Source organism: Equus quagga, chromosome 4 (assembly GCF_021613505.1).
Source record: "Equus quagga isolate Etosha38 chromosome 4, UCLA_HA_Equagga_1.0, whole genome shotgun sequence".
Lineage (NCBI taxonomy): Eukaryota > Metazoa > Chordata > Mammalia > Perissodactyla > Equidae > Equus > Equus quagga.
In genome coordinates, this window is record NC_060270.1 from 127,821,432 (window position 1) to 127,843,773 (window position 22,342).

General features: G+C 39.1%; 1 protein-coding gene across 1 annotated transcript in view; it reads right to left on the bottom strand.

The window, feature by feature from the left end:
* LOC124237771 (signal transducer and activator of transcription 4) overlaps window positions 1-21,448 on the bottom strand; it is a 93,949-nt gene extending 72,501 nt beyond the window's left edge. The window contains exons 1-3 of the mRNA XM_046657748.1: window positions 21,394-21,448; window positions 18,781-18,909; window positions 17,103-17,247 (exon numbers count right to left, since the gene is read on the bottom strand). Coding sequence (XP_046513704.1) covers window positions 17,103-17,247; window positions 18,781-18,908 — 273 coding nt within the window. The 5' untranslated portion in view covers window position 18,909; window positions 21,394-21,448. The remainder of the gene's footprint in view (window positions 1-17,102; window positions 17,248-18,780; window positions 18,910-21,393) is intronic.
* Window positions 21,449-22,342: the final 894 nt, after the last annotated feature.

A 22,342-nucleotide genomic window follows, 5' to 3' on the forward strand; every position in this document is an offset into this window, starting at 1 on the left:
AAAATAAAAGAGAGTCTGCACAAAGTTAGAATCAATAAGAGAGTTTAGGAAGATTTGTATTCAAACATCAGCAGTATTCCCAGGGACTAGCAATAATCAGATAGAAAGTGTAATGGAAAAAAACGATACCACTTAAAATATCAATAAAATGTAAAAAAATATACATATGGATAAATCTAAGGAAACATATGCTATAACTTTATGGGGAAAGCTTAAAAATAACACTGAAGAACATAGAAAAAGACCTGAATAAATGTAGTGACATACCATGTTCATTGATGGAAAGATTCATTATCATAAAGATATCATCTTCTCAAATTAATATGTAAATTTGATTCCGATAAAAATACCAACAGAAATTTTCATAAAATGTAAAATACTAATCTTAAAATTTATATGGAAGAAAAAAGGACCAAAAATAACCCAGAAAATGTTGAAGAACAAAATGGGAAGTTTGGCCCTATCGAATATCATGATTTATCATAAAGCTATAGCAATTAAGAGTGTGATATTGGTACAGGAGAATAGACAAACAGATCAATGAAACATGATAGCAAAATCTAAAAACAGACCAATACATATAGGAAAAATGGACACATTACAAATTAGTGGGGATACAATGGATTATTCAATAAATGGTGCTGGAATAATTGGTTATTTATGTAGAAAATAAAACAAAATTATATCCCTAATCTACACAAAGAAAACCTTGTTAAGCCATAAACATGATGAGTTGCTCAATTTGAAGAGTAATCAGAGAAATTCAATTTATAGCAGTAATGATCTATCCATTTTACAACTATAAGTAAGTACAAATGAAAGTGCGGAAACAATGACAAGCATTGATAAGAAGGTTCTAAAACCAGAACTCTCATACACTGCTGACCAAAAAATTAGTTGATTAAACTGCTTTTGAGAGTCATGTGGTAATGTCTACTAATGTAGACAAGGTTCACATGCCAGCTAGTCCTCTTCTAGGTGTACCCTACAGCAGTGTTTTTAAAACTGCAGGCTATGACCCATTAACAGATGATGCAATCAATTCAGTGGGCGATGAAAAGAAGGAAAGAGGAAAGGTGGGGAGGGAAGAAAGGGGCAAAAATAACAGAATGTAACACAGGTTGGAAAGTGTAGTCAATGATACTGATTTTAAAAAAATGAATGTTTCATGTTGATGTATTGGAAGACTCAATATTATTAAGATGTCAATTTTTCCCAAAATGATCTATAGATTCAATGCAATTCCAATGAAAATCCCAGAAGGTTTATTTGTGGAAATTAACAAACTAGTATTAACATTTATATGAAAATTCAATAGATGGAGAAAAATCAAAACAATTTTGAAGAAGAACATGGTTTCTGGACTTTTACTGCCATATATCCGGACTTATTGTAAATGAAGAGTAATTAGCCGAAATGTGGTATTGGTGCAGGGAGAGACTAACAGACTAACATACCAGAGACCCACATGAATACAAGTCGCCTGATTCACGACAAAATGCCACTGCAGTGCAATGAAGAAGGGATGCTCATTTAAATAAATCATTGGGGGTCAACTGGGAATCCATATGGAAAAAGACTACCTTGACTTCTACTTCACGACAGACACAAAAATCAATTCTGTACAGATCATAGTCCTAAATGCGAAAAGTTAAAACAAAAAAGGTCTCTGAAGAAATCTAGAATGTTTTAATGATCTAGGGCAAGCAAAGATTTCTTAAACAGAACATGAAGAGCAGTAACAATAAAAAAAAGATTGAAAAATTGGACTTCATCAAAATTAAGAGCTTTTGTTTATCAAAAGATACTATTTAGAGGAGACTGACAAGGCAAGCCGCAATGTGGGAGAAGGTATTTGTATAGTTGTATCTGACAAACGATTCATTCAGCATAGATAAAGAACCACAAATCAATAAAACAAAGAGAGAGAAAACAACTTTAAAATGGGCAAAACAGCAATCACTTAAAAAAGAGGATATTGAAAGGGCCACCCAGCATTCGATTCTCAATAAAATTAATCATTAGGAGAATGCAAATTAAAATTACAGCGAAATACCACTATACACACACTAAAATGACTAAAATGAAAAATGACTGACAATAGCATGTGTTGATGAGGAAACAGAGCAACTGAACTCTCACATACTTCTGTGGCAGTGTACATTAGTACAGCCACTGTGGAAAGCTGTGTGGCAGCATCTCCTAAACCCGAACATCTAAATGCCTATGACCCAATTCTACCTCAGGGAATATACTCAAAAGAAGTGAATGTGTATACCTACTAAAAGATGCAAACAAGAAGACTTATAACAGTTATATTCGTAATGTGCAAAAACTCGAAATAGTCTAAGTTTCCATCCCCAGAAGAATGAACGAATAAGTTGTGGTATATTCATACAGTGGAATACTAACCTGTAATAAAAAAAAAAAAAAACACTACAGCTACAAATAACAAAATGGATAAACCTTGTTACGTAGAGTGAAAAAAGTCTAACCCTAAAAAATAGTTCTGTAAAGTTTCATTCATATGAACTCCAAAATAGCCAAAACAAATCTGCAATGATAGAATAGTTATCTTCGTGAGGGATGTTGACTGAGAGAAGCACGAGAGAGCTTTGTGGGTGCAACAAACATTCTGTATCTTGATCTGGTGGTAGTTACATGGATGTTCATTAAAAAATAATCCACTGAGCTATATAAGTAAGATTTGTGTGCTTTATTATATGTATATTATGTATCAAAAAGTTTTTAAAAACGTGATGCACTTTGTTCTAAGTGCATTGTAGAAAAATGTGACACAATATGTGACCCCAATCCACATCTTTTTCAGTTTGACTATATGACCTCCTCATGAAAGGAGAGTAGGCAGAGCAGAGGGATGAGGAGGCCCTCCTATGCGATCTCTAGGTGGCCCTAACAGTCACTTGCTCATGGCACTGTGTTTTACTGTGTGAGGAACTTCGAAATCTTTTGTACTCTTGGAATCCAAAGAGTCAGAGCTCTTGACTTAGCTCCTGGGGAGTTGGTGTTGGCTCAGAAAGACCACCTCTCCCTTCCCAGGTGAAGGCTAGTCTAGGACATTTGTCTTTAGCTTCCTTTCACTTCAGTCCTTGATCCTCTCCAGAGTTAGCACATTTTCTCTTGGCTTCCAGATGCTTAGTCTCCTTCCTTCCCCTGAAAAAGAGCTTTCCCAGCGCTTCCTGCTTCTGGTCCCATCCAACCTGACCTTCTCACACATGAGCCATACACTCTAAAAACACTTCTTCCCAAAGCCAATTGCCTCCATCCTTAGAAACTGCTGATTTCACAAGAAAATCTTATGATCTAAATTGTGCTTATGGACGCTAAGTGGCATTTGCGATAATGACATGACATTTGTTCCATCTAGTTAGGGATACTCATTGCAATAAAGCAGTAGTCACATTTTCAATGTCAGCTCAACTCTTCATTTATTAAACAAGACACCGAGCTCCTGCTATGTGCTAGGCTCTGCGTTAAGCACTGGGGATGCAAAGATGAATGTGCCCAGGGAGCTCACAGTCTTGTGGAAGAGACAGGTAGCTTTCCATTAACTTCCTACTGCACTCCACTTAGAATTTATCAAACTCTTCTTGTTATCGCACTTCCTTCCCTAAACCTAATCTTCATTATGCATCAATATCCACGTAATAACCCAAACTAAAACCCTCAGTCGTCTATTTCTCACACACTTCATTTCTATGCACTCGTTACATGTCAGTTCTTATACCAAATTATTTCACAACTCCAGCAGTTTTTCATCCCCACTGTCACTGCCTAGCTCACATCTTACTTCCTTTTCCTTGAACTATTGCTGTAACGACCAAACAGGTCTCCGTGCCTCCATTTTAACCTGCCATGCTATCCTCCACACTGTTGCCATGAAGTCTCTATTTCTATCTCTACCTCTTCCTCTGGGAAGACTTTTTATTGTTCAGCAAAAGAATCTAAAGGAGAAGATATGGTGAGCTGATGGTGTGCTAAGCTACAGAGAACCATGAGATTAACTTTTTCCAAAATAAATCCTTACAGAGATGATGTAAGTCCTGAAAAACTGGTACGTATGAAAGGCAGCTAGATTTTTCTTTAAAAGTTTGATATGCTGCTGCTTGTTTTGTCGTTCCCATATCTTTCTACTGAAGCAGAGATCACAGATTAAATGATAGAAAATAGGGTTCTTGACTCCATAGAGACACAGAAGGGTCTTCTCAGTTTTGGGGCACCAATGTGGTTCTTGGCTGCCTGGACCACCTTAGTGTCTCATTGTGCACTTAGGAGCCCAGTCAGCAGCTAGGAGTGGGATTGCCATGTTCTTGACCAAAGTAGCCAATCAAAGGATTATGGTAACAGAGTGCTGAAGATCAACCATGTAAGTGTTCTTGGTTCTGGATCCTCATTTTTGGAAGGAAGTAGTCAGGAAAGATAGGTGTCAACTGAGCATCCTTTGTCCCTTCAGGTCATCTCTGGAGAAAGCAGTATAATGAAATCCTGAAGGGTTCCTGGTGACCTGGTGAGAAAATCAGCTTCTTCCCCAAATTTTGAACTTCTCATTGACAAATTACAATGAATGCCTTTAAAATGATTTGGACCAATTAAACGAATCATTCAATGCCTATGAACTAAATTTAGTTATCTACCAAGTTTAGAAATCTGCTTGATCATTACTCTCCCACACCGCAACTTTAAAACTAAACATAAATTGGTTTCTAATTGACTTGGATTATATTGACATACTTGTTCACAAATAGATTTATTTATTTTTGCTCTTATTTTTACACTTCTATTAAACTTACTTTTATAAAAATGTCTCAAGCAGCAAATGTTAAGGTAACAAGTCTTACAAACTATCTTGGTTTTGATTATGGATCTCTTTGGAAAGTTTCCAGATCACAGTGGATTTAGAGCCATGTAGCCAGCTTTCCTATGGGTCTTCATCTCCATGTGATAAGGACAACTAAAATAGGAAACTATTTTGCTAAAAAACTGTTGGCAGAATGACACAGTTCTCCTACTTTTAAAGTGAATCTCTGCCCAATTTTTTCTTCACAACCATCATGCCACTCCCAGCAAATGAAACCAATGGACAGCAAAAGTCAATATTTGCCTCTGAACATCTTCATATCCTCTTTCTCAACTGGCATCTGTGTCTCCCCATCCACCTTCCCAATGGCGAGATTAGTCATGACACTAGACGCTGCAGAAATCTAACCTTCTTCTTGGCCATGGCTGCTCTCTCCAGGGTTGGCAGCACCTCTGAAAGCTTCTGTTGTGGTCTGTCAGATCAGTAGATTCACAGGCCTCATCAATCTGTTGCAGTTTCCATGACAGCTCCCGGACAGATTGTGTGGGCTTCATATTTTCCAAAACCAAGAGCTGACTTCACTTTTCATTCATATGAATAGTTTAATTTCTTTCCATTGGTACATTATAGATAGTTTTTTGTGTTAGGGAAGATGAAATTTATCCAATCTCTGGCTCAGTTCTCTAAATTCAGATGATTTGAGGAGAAGGAGAATAGGCGTTGGAAAGAGGAAAGAAATCTTTCAGTCTTAGGAGAATTCTCCAACATTCCTTTGCCTACAGCAGACAAGGAATTGCTCTTCCTAGACAGAAAATTTTCTCTGGGTATGTTTTCAATAAAAGCATATATTCATGTCACACTCTGGCTTAAAAACCTTTGGTGGCTCCCCATTGCCAAAGTCCAAACTGCATAGCATGGCATTCAAGGTCTTCACACAACCCTCTTTTACTGCTTGAAATGCTGGGCTTGTTTGTGGGACAGGCATTCTCTTGTCATGTTCATGCTCTTGTTTTTCCCTCTGTGCATGATTCCCTTTCCCCCCTTCTCCTCTTCAGAGCTTGTGAATCATCCTTTTAGAAACAGCTCAAATGTTCTCAACTCCGTCAATTAGGATTGCAGATACCTTGACCATGGTGTTACCACACCACAACATAAATATTTATTTGCACTTCTGTCTGCATTCTAGATTGCAAACTCTTTGAACGTCAGAATTTTATCTATGTCCTTTTCACCCTGTATTTTCAGCAATCGATAGCCTGATGTTACAAATATACCTGATGAAATCAATATTAAATCAACAAATCTCTATGGGGTAGGTACCCAGTATTACCCCAATGCAAATTATATGAGCTCTACTTTAAGACATCCAAGCTACCATTTGGAACAAAAAATAGTGTACTATACACAAAGTAATTATTGCGTAAGGAAGCTTCAGATTCTGGCATAAACTTCAAAGAGACTCAGAATTCAGGGAAAGGACAACATTATAGACTCGAGTCATAAACTATTAGAGAAGACTTAATAAGGAGGGAGAGCAATCCAGGCAGGCTTGGACTAAGATAAAGGCTGGAGGAATATGCACAAAATGATTCATGAATGAAATTTTAGGCGAGTGGGGTCTGGAGTTGCTCACATTGGATTTCCAGTTAGTGTGATGTGCGCAGACAAGGAATTGCGATGCACACCATCCGCCTTCTGTTAGCCACCCCAAATTATGCAGCAAACAAAATCCTGACAACGAATTCACATTTCATCTTAAACGGCGCGACATGCAGGTCTTTAAGCTTAAGAAACGTGAGCATTGTGATATTGGCACCAGACAGTTATCTCAGAGGGAAACAGATTTGGGGTGTGTGTGCTGGGGACTTGGGGAGGTAACCGTGGAGTGAATGACAAACTGGCTGCCGCCCATGTGCAGCAAAAGGACCTGAAAGATTGAACCCTCCATTCAGCTCTTTCAGAGTTAACACAAAGTGGCTACCCCAGGTTCTTTCAAGTCATAGGTTGAGTCACCTCTTCGCTTCTCTGTGTGTGTGGTGTACAAGGGGAAGGAAGAGGAGTGAACTGAGAAAGTAGCATGAATTAGAGGATAAGATCTGGCAGATTCAGAGCAGCTCAGTAGCTAAAGCAACTCTTTTTCTCCCTTGGTATTGCAAAGATGTGTTTCTAATCTTCCCTCTTGTCATGTTAAAAATGTCACTTCACCTGATACTCAGAACCAATAGGATTTTTGCAGACTGGGCAAGAAGGAACCCCACCTTTGCTCAACTTTCGAGGAGCTTGCAGCTCTGACACGTATTTTTGTTCAGGCAAACCCAAATGACCTCTGAGAAAGAGGCGGTAGTGGTGCAGAGAACAGAACACATGAGGTGTGGGTTACACTTGCATGCGCCCCTCAGCCACCAAGTTTAAAACTCTCACTAATAGAGTCTTTACCTGGTCAGTGAAAAATGCTCCGTAGGTGGTAGGATTACTAACCACAGAGTTAAAAACGCTAAACACGGTCTTCTAATTGATGGAAATTTTTTTTCTGTTATCAGACAAGATTGCTGATGTCTGCTACCTGTTACTTCCCTAACACTAGTTTTTTTGAGGAATAGCCAATTTCTTATGTATTCTATATCTTATGTACTCTATATTCACTTGTTGTGGCGGTACTTTTGAAATTTTACCATGCATGCTTAACATCTGTATCTACTTTCCTTTAGTAGTTCCTTCCATGAGGCTATCTTTGTGGTAAACTTTCACCTTTGTTCAATAGTTTAGCTGGGTAGAGATACTGTTTTTCAGTTTTGTGAAGAAATTATTCTACTCCTCTCTCTTATTACTATTTTAAATTTGGATCTCAGTTTATCTCCCATTTCTGTGTAAGTAATACAGTTGGCCTCCATATCCATGGGTTTCATTGTACTATGCCATTTTATACACTAGACTTGAGCATTCATGGATTTTGGTATCTGTGGGGGTTCCTGGAACCAATCCCCTGAGGATACCAAGGGACGATTGTATATCTGTTCTCTCTTGCTACTTTTAGGACCTTTTCTTTCTTTCTGGTGTCCTGCAGTTTCTTTTTATTTATCATGTTGAAGACCTGTATTTCTGGAATCTAAGAACATATGACGACCACTGTGCCAGCTCCAACTTACAGTTCTGTTTTATAGTTAAATATTTTTCTTGACTATATAAAATTTCCCTTAATTCGTGATAAGCTTATCTATGCATTTAAAAGTCTATTATATTTCATCTAGCATTTCTATGTATTTCAGTGGGACAATTTTTAAGTTTATCTAGCTAAAAATAGAAGTCAAAAGTAGAATTACAGACTATTTAGATATGAACAATGAGAGCACTATATATTAATGTACATAAAAAGTAACTCTCAATAATGCATAGATCTAAATTCATTTATAAGACAAGAAGAAAGGCAGAAAATACTTAAAATGTTTACTTATGTCATTAGATGTTAGAAGTTAGAAAAAGAACCAAAAGTTAAAGGAATACACCACCAGATTGCATGATATATGACCATAACAAGTGTGGGCAAGGATATGGACCCAGAACCCTTACTCTACTGGAGAGTAAAAAACAATTTTGGTATTATCTAGTACAATACGCCACGATTCAGCAATTCCACTCTTAGTTATATATCCTAACGAAGTCCATGTGCATGTGCACAAGGAGCACATGCAGAAATGTTCAGACCAATATTGCTTGAAATAGCAAAGAAATACTGGAAATAACCCAAGTATCCATCAACAGTAAAACGTATCAACTGTGATACAGTCACACAACGGAATACTATGTAGGAATGAAAATGAACAAACTACTGCTACGCACATCAAATGGATGAATCTCAGGAACCATGTGAAGTGAAGAAAACAAGCTGTGAAGAATAAATAAAGTGTGATCCATTTATGTGAGGTTTGGTAACTTGCAAACCTAGATACTATATTGTCTAGGGATGCCAGTATCTGCGGTAAAACTGTAAGAAAAAGGAAGAGACTGATAAATGCAAAGTTTAGATTAGTGGTTACTCTGGGTGGGGACAGAGCAGAGTGGAGTTAGAGAGGGGGCACAGGAGGCTGGGTATAAAACATCAGCAGCAGCCTGCACTCCAGCCTTCCTTCTGCATATATATGTATACATGTGTGGAATGACACTCATCAAATATTAATATGTTTATATGTAGGCAGTAGATTTTGGATTATTTCATTTTTCTTTGCATTTTTTTCTGTAGTGCTTCAATTTTTCATTGTGAACATGCACCATTTTAATTTTCTTAAAGTTATTTTATCTGAGGGAGAAAGAAAGGAAGGTTGTTATAGACTGAATGTTTGTGTCTCTCCAAATTCATATGTTGAAATCTGAACCCCTAATGTGATGATATTAGGAGGTGGAGTCTCTGGGAGGTGATTAGGTCATAAGGGCAGAGCCTTCATCAATGGGATTAGTGTCCTTATAAAAGAGACCCTAGAGAGCTCCCTCCCCCTTCCACAATGTGATGTTGCACTGAAAAGAGAGTCATCTAGGATCCAGGAAGCTGAATCAGACACCAAATCTGCCAGCACCTTGATCCTGGACTTCCCAGCCTCCAGAACTCTGAGAAATAGATGTCTCTTACTTAAAATCCACCCAATCACATTGCATTTTTGTTACAGCAGCCCAAACAGATGAAGACACAGAGAGGAAGGTGAATGAGGAAAAGAGATTTGCAACAGAAAGTTCAAGAACAAAGATCCAGCAAGCAAGTTCATATTGGGTTGAAAACTCATGCCCACACAAAAATCTGCACGTGAATGTTAATATCAGCATTATTTTAATTGGCAAAAATGAACAAACAAACTGTAGCATATCCATACAAGGGAATATCATTCAGCAATAAAGAGAAATGAGCTATTAAGCTACAAAAAGACTTGGAGGAAACTTAAAAGCACATTACTGAGTGAAAAAAGCCAATGTGAAAAGCCTACACACTGTATGATTCCAACTATATGACATTCTGGAAAAGGCAAAACTACAGAAACAGTAAAGAGACTGGTGGTTGCCAGCAGTTTGGAGGAGAGAGAGGGACAGATGAACTGGTAGGGCAGAGGAGATTTTCAGGGCAGTGAAACTGAAATGGTGGATACGTGATATTACACATCTTTCAAAACCCATAGAATTGTACAGTACAAAGAGTAAATTCTAATGTAATCTTGGGTTTTAAGTTAATAATAATGTATCACAATAGGTTCACCAATCATCACAAATGTACCACACCAATGCAAGATGTTAATAATAGGGGAAACTGGGAGAGGCAAGTGGAGAGGGAGTATATGGGAACTTTCTGCACTTTCTGCTCAATTTTTCTGTGAGCCTAGAACTGCTCTGAAAAATAGATTCTCTTGGTTTAAAAAAAAAAAGTCCAAGAACAGGGCAAAGTATTCTTGAAATATCTGGGGCAGATTTTTTTTTTAAGCAAATCCTAACATAGCCCTTACCACGTGCTTTACAATTTGTCAATGCTCCTAACATCCCTATGGGGTAGGTACCAGTGTGATTCTGCTCACACTGCTGAGGAGACTGAAGCCAGAGAGTGTAAATATCTTTCCCTGGGCCACACAGCAAGTAAGTCACAGAGCCAGGGTTCAACCTGATGCAGTCCTTGCTTCTGGTCTTGACCTAAGGCTGCCTCCCCTTGAAGGGCTTAAGGCCAGCTGGACATCAGCATTCACGGCTTCCCACCTTGGGGCTTGCTGGTAGTCCTGGTCAGTGGTTTTGTTTAATTTGTCTTTTATAACAAGTAGTTATAAATAGCAAATTAGAATATTGAAACTGGAAACCTCAGTTGCTCTGTAAAGAACTGAAATAAATCTACCTTATATCTGCTTAGTTCCTCTGGTACTTTATTATTTGCTTTTTTTTTTGCTATAGTAGTTAAAATGGATTGTATTTAAAGTCCCAGAGGATGAAAATGTTGAAACTAAATAAGCATAGTATCAATAGTTTTTTGACAGCCGGTCATTTCTTTTTTCTTCTTCTTCTTGGGGAAGGGGCATCTTGTTTTACCATAAAAACTTGTCTTAAGCCTCAATAAATTTAAGAAGATTAAAACCATATCAAGCATCTTTTCCAACCATAATGCTATGAAGCTAGAAATTAACTACAAGGAAAAAGATGGGAAACTGACAAATAGGTGGAGACTAAACATCATACTACTGAACAATCAATGGATTATTGAATAAATTAAAGGAGAAATCAAAAAATATGTGGAGACAAATGAAAATGAAAATATACCATATCAACTCATATGGGATGCTGCAAAGGCAGTCCTAAGAGGGAAATTCATAGCACTACAGGCCCACCTTAATAAACAAGAAAAATTTCAAATAACCAATCTTAAACTACACTTAACAGAACTGGAAAAAGAACAAACAAAGCCCAAAGTCATCAGAAGGAGGGAAATAATAAAAATTAGAGCAGAAATAAATGAAATTGAAACAAACAAACAAACAAAAAACAATAGAAAGGATCAATGAAACTAAGAGCTGGTTCTTTGAGAAGATAAACAAAATTGACAAATCCTTAGCCAGACTCACTGAAAAGAGAGAAGTCTCAAAGAAATAAAATTAGAAATGAAGGAGGAGAAATTACAATGTATACCACGGAAACACAAAAGATTATAAGAGAATACTATGAAAAGCTATATGCCAACAAACTGGACAATCCAGAAGAAATGGATAAATTCTTAGAGTCATTCAACCTCCTAAAAGTGAATCAAGAAGAAACAGAGAATCCGAATAGACCAATCACAAGTAAAGAGGTTGAAACAGTAATTAAAAACCTCTCAAAAAATAAAAGTCCAGGACCAGTTGGCTTCTCTGGAGAATTCTACCAAACATTCAAAGAAAATTTAATACCTATCCTTCTCAAACTATTCCAAAAATATTGAAGAAGATGGAACATTTCCTAACACATCTTACGAGGCCAACATCACCCTGATCCCAAAGCCAGATAAGGACAACACAAAGAAGGAAAATTAGAGGCCAATATCGCTGATGAACATAGACGCAAAAATCCTCAACAAAATTAGGCAAACTGAGAACAAGACTATATTAAAAGGACCATATATATACCATGATCACGTGGGATTTATACCAGGGACTCACAGATGGTTCAACATCTGCAAATCAATCAATGTGATACACCACATTAACAAAACGAGGAATAAAAACCACATCTCAATAGGCACAGAGAAAGCATTTGACAAGATCCAACATCCATTTATGATAAAAACTTTGATAAAAACTTTCAATAAAATGGGTATAGAAGGAAAGTACCTCAACATAATAAAGGCCTTATATGACAAATCCACAGCCAACATGGTATTCAACAGGGAAAAACTGAAAGCCATTCCTCTGAGAACAGGAACAAGACAAGGGTGCCCACTCTCACCACTTGTATTCAATACAGTACTGGAGGTTTTGGTCAGAGCAGTTAGGCAAGAAAAAGAAATAAAAGGAATCCAAATTGGCAATGAAGAAGTGAAACTCTTGCTATTTGCAGACAACATGACTTTATATATAGAAAACCCTAAAGAATCCATCAGAAAACTATTAGAAATAATCAGCAACTACGGCAAAGTTGCAGGGTACAAAATCAACTTACAAAAATCAGTTGTATTTTTATACTCTAACAACGAACTAACAGAAGGAGAACTCAAGAACACAATCTCATTTACAATTGCAACAAAAAGAATAAATAAAATATCTAGGAATAAATTTAACCAAGGAGGTGGAAGACCTATACAATGAGAACTATAAGATGTTATCGAAAGAAATTGATGATGACATAAAGAAATGGAAAGATATTCCATGCACATGGCTTAGAAGAATAAACATAGTTAAAATGTCCATACTACCCAAAGCAATCTACAGATTCAATGCAACCCCAATCAGAATACCAATGACATTCTTCATGGAAATAGAATAAAGAATCCTAAAATTCATATGGGGCAATGAAAGACTCCAAATAGCTAAAGCAATCCTGAGAAAAAAGAACAAAGCTGGAGGCATCACAATCCCTGACTTCAAAATATACTAGAAAGCCACAGTAATAAAAACAGCATGGTACTGGTACAAAGTCAGACACACAGATCAACAGAACAGAATTAAAAGCCCAGAAATAAAACCACACATCTATGGACAGCTGATCTCTGACAAAGGAGTTAAGAACATACAACGGAGAAAGGAAAGTCTCTTCAGTAAATGGTGTTGGGAAAACTGGACAACCACTTGCAAAAAAATGAAAGTAGAGCATTATCTTTCACCATACACAAAAATCAGCTTATAATGTATTAAAAACTTGAAGATAAGACGTGAAACCATAAAACTCCTAAAAGAAAATATAGGCAGTACACTCTTTGACATTGATCTTAGAAGGATCTTTCTAATACCGCGTCTACTCGGGCAAGGGAAACAAAAGAAAAATAAATAAATGGGACTTCATCAGACTAAATACCTACTGCAAGACAAAGGAAACCAGGAACAAAACAAAAAGACAACCCACCAACTGGGAGAAAATATTTGCAAATCATATATCTGACAAGAGGTTAATCTCCAAAATATATTAAGAACTCACACAAATCAACAACAACAAAAAAACAATCAAAAAATGGGCAGAGGAGGGGGCCGACCTGGTGGGGCAGCAGTTGGGTGCTCATGTTCCACTTCTTAGCAGCCCCGGGTTTACCGGTTTGGATCCCAGGTGTGGACATGGCACCATTTGGCAAGCCATGCTTTGGTAGGCGTCCCACGTATAGCGTAGAGGAAGATGGGCACCGATGTTAGCTCAGGGCCAGGCTTCCTCAGCAAAAAAGGGAGGATTGGCAGTAGTTAGCTCAGAGCTAATCTTCCTCAAAAAAAAAAAAAAATGGGCAGAGGATATGAATAGACATTTTTCCAAGGAAGATATATAGAAGGGCAACAGACACATGAAAAGATGTTCAACATCACTAGTCATCCGGGAAATGCAAATCAAAACTACAGTGAGCTATCACCTACACCTGTTAGAATGGCTATAATCACCAAGACAAAAAATCGCTAATGTTGGAGAGGATGTGGAGAGAAGGGAACCCTCATAGACCACTGGTGCAGCCACTATGGAAAACAGTATGGAGACTTCTCAAAAAGCTAAAAATAGAAATACCATATGACCAAGCTATCCCATTACTGGATATTTATCAAGAATTCAAAGAGACTTATGCACCCTTATGTTCATTGCGGCATTATTCACAATAGCCAAGATGTGGAAGCAACCCAAGTGCCCATTGGCTGATGAATGGATAAAGAAGATGTTGTATATATATATACTATGGAATACTACTCAGCCATAAAAAGAAAAAATCGTCCTATTTGCAACAAGATGGATGGATCTTGAGGGTATGATGTTAAGCGAACTAAGCCAGACAGAGAATGACAAACACCTCATGATTTCACTCATGTGGAAGATAAACAAACACATAGACAAAGAGAACAGATTAGTGGTTACTAGAGGGGAAGGGGCTTGGGGAGTGGGCATAAGGGGTAAAGGGGCACTTATGTATGGTGACGGACTAATAAAAATGTACAACTGAAATTTCACAATGTTATAAACTATTATGACCTCAGTAAAAAGAAGTAAAAACAAAACCATGGGAATATGATAGATTAAAAAGAAACATAAAATGCAGGTTTGTTTAGATGTAAAACCATAGTTGACGATGTTCTTTATTGCTATTTTCTATTGTGTTATGAATTAATACAAATATCCAATAAGTATAGTTTATAAAATGAAGAAAAGAGCAAGTGTTTTTGTCCATTCAAAATATCTTAACCAACCAGTTTCTTGAGTTCCTCATTTGTAGAAGACCCACACTGGGTACCGGAGGCAGGAGGGGGCTTGCAAAAGGAGGTCAGGCTTTTCCCTTCAGGGAGCCTCAGGCCTGCTCGGACACGTCCAACCCAGAGGAGATGCTGGTTATCTCGTAACCAGTGCTCCGTGAAGGATGAGAACAAGGCTAGAGCATATGTGAAGGTTTCCTTGCTGCACTGGGACCTCCACTGGTCCTCCAGGGATGGGTGGGAGCTCGACTGAAGGAAGAGGGACCACGGAGCATTCCTGGCCATAAGACAGTCACGGATAAAGGCTCAGAGTCATTCAAGAGTGAGCTTGGTGTGTTTGGGAACAAGGACTAGATCTGTTTTTATGCGACAGGGATGTTGAGCTTGGAGCAGTTTGTTGGGAAAGACCTAGAGAGGCAAGATGCTGGAGGGCCAGTGACATAAGCAGAAGAGTCACTGTGTGTTTGAGCTGAAATGTCACTGGGAGTTACTGCGGGTTCTTGAGCTCCCTCACAATCTTATCCCCACCGGGAAAAAAGATGGGCTGAACGCTTACCCTCGTTTATACTGAGAAGATCCCCCTATTTTCTCTGCCAACAACAAGCACCATTTATTGAAAGTCTATTTTTTGCCAGAATAAAAACTCTTCCTTACAATCCAAAAAGGTAAATAATAATCATTCTCATTTACACGAAAAGATATGGGAATTCAGAGAGATTAAGGGACTTGCCCAAGGCCACATTATTGAGAGTCAGAATTTCTAAAGACCATGCCATCATTCATTTTACCCATCTGTGTCCTTCTAGCAAAGTGACCTGGAGAACTTTTTCTGTAGGATCTTTAGGTTAGGGGTCAGTAAACTTTCCTGTAAAGGGCCAGATAAGCATGCTTCATACACACACACAATACACACACACACATTTTTATTTTAGACTTTGGGGGCCATACACTCTCTGTCACAGCTACTCAACTGTGCCATCACAATGCAAAAGCAGCCACATTCAATACATAAACGAATGAGCATGGCTATGTTCCACCAAAATACAGACATTTGAATTTCACATAATTTTCACGTCACAAACTTTTCAAATGTATTTTATTTTTATTCTTTTTCAACCATTAAAAATGTAAAAACCATTCTTAGTCATGGGCCATACAAAAAAAGGCAGTGACCACCTTGGACTTGTGGGTAGCAGTATGCCAACCCCTGTTTGAGGTTTATTGATTAGGGCACTAAGCTAATGAAGCCAAGGTTAAATGTCTTATCTCTGTAAGAGACAGTTTGCTTTATGCTGTGAAAAATCCTGTTTTGTTGGCAACAAGCTATTTTCCTACCCTGGCCAAGTGTCTTGCAAATTCGTAGGGTATTACAAGGGCAAAGATGGCTCAGTGCAATCTAAACAACAACAGGAAAAAAATTAATATGTATGTTCCTCTCACACATAGTTAGTAACTTCAAGGACATATCTATTATAGTCTAGGTAAAATATTCTAAAAATGTATGCATTGTAAGGCTGGGATTCTAAGAATGCCTCACTGACAAATGGCATATGCACTTTTCAGGTTATCTAATATGCTGTATAGGCACCCAGTGAATATGACAGCAGTCCATCTTCAGAGTTTGTGCTGCTAGCACCTCTGGGCTTAGCTCCATATTAGCCTGCCCTTAATTCTTTAGATCCCTATTTCACTCCCTTCATTCACTTATCCCTGTAATCAACGAATATTACACATCTTCCACGTGTCCAGCCTTGTGTGGGCACTGGGAATTCAAAGCTGAGTACCAAAGTCCTTGCCTCAAGTAAGCCACATTTTGGGGGAGAAGACAAACACATAGAAACGACACTAATGCAGAATGTACTAAATGCCATGGTACAGATCTGTCGCAGGAGTTGTGCTAACACAGAGAGATGGGCTTTGCCTGGGTGAACCTCTGGAATAGGGCACCAGAGTGCAGCAAAGAACGCTTTGGAAAGAGGTGAGATTGGAACCCAATCCGGAAGGATGCAAACAACCATGATGCTTCTGTCTAGGAATGAGAAGAGTACTAACTCTAAATCCTTAGGTAAGAGCCAAAGGCAAGGAAGGACTGGGGATAGCCATGAAACTCTTATCTTTCAAATCTCCATCCCAGCGCTGTCAGATTTGATCATAACTAGTAAACAGTCACAAGCAAATTACACTTATACTCCCACTTGCAGTGTATTTTAGATTCAAAATTTCATGAAAAACAAACATCGGATAATGAAATAAAATTGAGCACAAAATGTAAAATGGTAAGAGAATTCAGATTTTTCCCTCTTAAATCCGCTTTGAAAATAAGATAAGGGTACATATTTGATCTTTTTCTTTCTTTTTTTTTTTTTTACTGAATTTAAGACTCATAAATCCAAATATTTTGAAAGAGTAGAACGCATTCTCACCTGAAGGACTTTCCTAATTCTTTTTAGATTGTGTATCAAGAGCAGGTTTTTCTCTTTGGAAACTCGACCTAACTGTTCATCCAGTTGTATTAATAAGTTTTGAAGAAGAATTGTTGCCATGGTTTCATTGTTAGAAGCCGCCTCCCTAAAAAACAAAAGTGTCATTACACAGCAGGAAACAATTTAGTAGAATGTCTACTCTTTTTACCATACTAATTTTAAAGTCATAAATCTATTCCACAGTGATAAGCATTTCAAGGTTTTTAAAAATTAAATTGTACACCTGAAAGTATGCTCAACATCACTAATCATTAGGAAAACGCAAATCAAAACATGGGCTACCTCTTCACACCTATTAGGATGGCTATTAGCAACAACACTGATAACAAGTGTTGGTGAGGATGTGGAGAAACTGGGACCCTTGTGCATTGCTGGTGGGAGTGGAAAATGGTACAGCCACTGTGGTAATCTGGATTTCCTCAAAATATAATCAGAAATACATACAGCACTTCCACCTCTGGGTAGATACTCAAAAGATTGAAAGCAAGGACTTGGACAGATATTTGCACACCAACATCCATATCAGCTTTATTCACAATAGCTAAAAGGTGGGAACAACTTAAATATTTACTGATGAATGAATAAACAAAATGTGGTATGTACGTACAAAAGAATATTATTTGGCCTTAAAAAGGAAGGAAATTCTGATACACGCTACATGAACAAACCTTCGAAAAGATATCTTAAGTGAAGTGTCAGCCACAAAATGACAAATATTGCCTGATGTATGAAGTACCCAGAGTAGTCAAATTCATAGAGACAGAAAATAGAATGCTGGTTGCCAGGGGCTGGGGAGAAAGAATGACAGGTTAGTGTTTAATGAGTATAGAGTTCTAGTTTGAGAAGATGAAAAAGTTCTGGAGATGGATGATAGTGAAGGTTCCACAACAATGTAACTATACTTAATGCCACTAAACTGTATGCCTACAGATGGTCAAAATGATAAATTTTAGGTGCCAGCCCAGTGGCGTAGTGGTTAAGTTCACGTGCTCTGCTTTGGTGGCCATGGGTTCACTGGTTCAGATCCCAGGTGTGGACCTATGCACTGCTTATCAAGCCATGCTGTGCCAGTGTCCCACATATATAACAGAGGAAGATGGGCACAGATTTTAGCTCAGGGCCAATCTTCCTCAGCAAAAGAGGAGGATTGGCAACGGGTGTTAGCTCAGGGCTAGTCTTCCTCAAAAAAAAGGATATATTTTATCACAATAAAAAAGTTAGATGACTGTTTAAAGCAAAAAAAATTTTTTTAATTGTACAAGGTGAATAGAGCTCTGTTTGCATGTTTGTAAAACATACTGAGAAAAAATATTTATTTACAGTCTCTCATAGAGAATTGATATAAACAATAGATTGACTTCTTGGCTTTTTAATATTTAGAAAACAGAAAAAACCAAAGCACTAAAACCATCAAGTTTTCATCTACAAGGGATGAAACCAGAAAGGACCACGATTCTTCTCCTTTGAGGAAGCTTTCCAAATCCTTGAAGAAGATTCTTTACCGGAAAAGAATGCATCTATGAAGTCAAAAGTGGCCCACTGAATCAATTCATGTGGACAGAGCATAAAGCATTTGTTCATTAACCTCTAGGAAAAACGCAGTCTTGTTTAATCTTACCAGTCTTGATTTTCAATCCACTGGGCCAAGAGATGTCGAATTTCCATAGGAAAGTTGTCATCGTAGAATTGATCTACTTGCTCCAAAAATTTGATTTCTAACTGTTGGACCTGATTCCACTGAGACATGCTATAAAAGAAGAGGTAAAATTAGAGTTCAAAAATAATGTTAATTAATGACTGTGATATATGTTTTCCTTTTTTTTCTCAGATTTCAAACAGGCAATGTTGTCCATTAGTTAACTAACTGGAGAAAAATTTCTCTACTAATAGTCACCCAATTAAAGGAAACAGAAAAGAGAAAAATGCTTTCAATCCAAAGATAAAGCAATTCTCCGCTTCTTCCTAAGTCATCCCTAGTGAAGGAAGCAGGATTCTTTCTCTGCCCCTAAACCACTCCTCCTTTGCTCTCACAGGAACTCCTGTTTCCTCTTCTCCAGAAAGCTTTCACTCCCCCTCAACCCCCTTCACCCCACCCCCACCTGTCTACACAAAGTTGTGTTCTCAAGGCTCCTTTCCTATGCCCTGCTCCCTCTAGACTAGACTTTGAGCAACTTGAAGGCAAATAACACACTCAACTATACCTCCTAAGACCCTTGAAGACTTTATTTGTGAGGAACACCCAATAAAAGCTTCTTTTATATGGACCTGCCCAATGCTTTTTTCTTTATTTCAGATTTGTCTCGTCTGTCTAGTCTGATTTGGTCTTAGCTTTATGAGGAGTTTCCTGTATGTTCTTCGTGGGCTCTACTTCTTTAGTTCAGAATATCTCTAAACCAATAAACATTTCTAGTTCCCTCTGTGAAGACCCACTATGGCTGGGCAAAGCTTTTAAGGTCTACTTTGAACTAGTCTCTGATGTGTATCTGACGGTGGTTAAACCCTCAGTTACTTAAGGAGGAAGAAACCACACTTGATACATATTTGGCAGCCTGTCATAAAACAAAACTGCGTGTTTCCCCCCACAGAACCCCACTCTGGCCAATTTAGAAGCTTTAGACATATTTCCTAATTCAGGGAAATTAATATGACGTCTCCTCAAGGTTACAGTATTTTACTTTTCCCAAAGTCAAATTTTTTATTGTTTTGTCAGCAATTCTAGCTCAAAGAAAAACTTTTACATGATTAATCCCCATAGTATTTCAATCTCCCTCAGAAGTCAGTAAAGATTTCCTATCGCTTACAGAACATCATGATAACGAAGTTCATATATTTCATCCGCATACTCCTCAGGTTTCAAATGGACTATTTTGGGGTAACTTTTCCCTCATCTGAATGTATAGAAGAAGATTATTGTCAATGTTTTGCTAAAAAAAAGCAACTGGGAAAAGAAAGACTGTTTCATTTTCATATCATTTTATAGTCCTGAAGACCTTTACACATACCATCCTAGGCATATTGTGAGTCCTTGGTATGTGCGTGTGAAGTGAAGAATGAGTGGCCCTCCTGAGGTTTTGTGAATAGGGCAGGTGGACAGTATTACCTAACTCTAAAAACGAAAAAAAAATCTGAGGAACAAATAGGCGAAATGACTCCTGCCCAAGATGTGAAGCCTAAGGCTCGACCTGAGGCCTCCTGACGCCAGATGCAGTTGTTTTTCCAGATGCTGGGTGTATATATATTCCACACAAAACTGGCACATTTGTGCCCATGCTGCTATTGGCATTGTCTTACTATATCCTATCAATTTATTCTTGTTAATGACAAGAGAGAACATGAGCCAAAAATAGCTTTACAGTTACAATTGCTACTATGTGTTGTTAAATCCTTGCGACAATTTGGATGCAAACCTGTTTGCTAACTAAGAGTCAGCTGGACTGCACCCATCTGAAAGTTAGATAGATGACTACAAGGAGAGGAGTCCATCTTCCAGAAAGTTGAACTCAAGTCTGAAAAAGGGAACGAGACGGTATATAGTCCTAGGATATTCCTCTCTGTTGCAGCCTCTAGAAATGTCTTTAGACATCCAGCAGTACGCTTCCTTGCTTTCACTCTCTAGCGGTTAATTCTCCCATCCCAAGAAAACTACAGCACACTTTTTTCGAAAACGGAGCGCCTGACTGACTATTCTCTTTGAATGCCTGGCCCTAGAAGATCTATATAAAAGGGCGTTTTGTCCCACTGTCTGGGAGCTAACGGTGCCGCGCTGGCTCTGTGACTCGTGGAGCTTGTATAGGAAATGGCCTGCCCTAAACCATCGCTCGCTCTCATCAAAGCCACAATCACCGGCTGCCCTCGCTGCGGGCTTTTTTCTGAAACCCAGGCGTGCAATCTAACGTCAGACATCATAGCTCAGGGAAGCTAAGAAAGTGAAGAGGGGCTCACTTTCAGCACTTCGCGAGGACACACCTCCGCAGCAGCCACTAGCGTCCCACCCACCGTTCAGATTCCCCGGGCAGAGCGCGAGTCTCCGCCGAGAGACCTGCGCCAGAGCGCATCTTGAATCATGGAGTCCGACGCTTCTTTTTGAAATTGCCCATCCTCAAACAAGTTAAAAAGAAGGAACTGTCAAAACACCGAGAGAAAAGCACAGCCTCAACAGCATCCTGCATAAGCATTTCCTGGCCGGTGCTCTGCCGGAGAAGCAACACGAAGTTGTGGTCTGCCTACTTACCCGGTTCTCTCAGCCCAGGGCCCAGGCGGCGCTCAAGTCCAAAGGCAGAATCGCCCTTCACAGTCCCCAGGACAATGCCGCTGACGCCATCGTCAGTAGGGGATTTGCATTTCTCCTCCCACTTGAGGCTTTCCTGTGCGTCAGTGTCAGAGTCTCTGGGACTTTACTTGGGTCGGTTCCCACCCACTCTCTATTCTAGAAATGCTAAAGAGCAGAAACAGGCCGAAGCCCCTTTGCAGGGCGCCCTCTCCTCTCGTGCCCACCCGCCAACTGCAGGTGGCCCAAGGAGGTCGGGAGGAGGTGGGCGGGTCGGGGCTGCACGCGTTAGTTTTCTGCAGGGGTTTCCCCAGAGGTACTGAGAGGCCCCTGCACACTTACTTGCCTGCAGCTAAATTCCCGGCTTCCTCCTTCAGACTCCACTCACCACAGCGAGCCAGCCCCTGGAATGGAAGGGGTGGGTAGCCAGGATAAAAACACCCAACTCATAGACCCCACTGCGGTCCGATTCCAGCAGGGTCTGCTCAAAGGGAGGAAGCCAACTTCAGCCAAAGGTTCAGGCTAGGTCCTGGGCGGGCCGCTGAAGCCTGTCCTTACTGGCCCAGCATCCTCCTTCCCTCCCCAGTAGCCCTGTACCTGGTTGCTAAGGTATGCTCCTCTCCCTTTGTGACATGGGCCTGTTCTAGAATCCCCAAGCGGGAGGGAGCCTTGGTCTCATGTGGTTCTGACTCCTCTTTCCTATTTGAAGGGACTGAGGCCCAGAGTGACTCAGTGAGGAGCTGAGGAGCCTGGATAAGAGTCCTGGTTTCTCAGCTCCCTCCTTAGTGGCCTTTTCATTTTATCTCCTCAGAGCTAGATGTTAACCCCCTGGTACACAGTAGGAGCTCCATAAATATTCAAGAAAATAAAGTCAAAAATAAAGGGAGTTCGACAGAAAGAGGTAGACAGAATG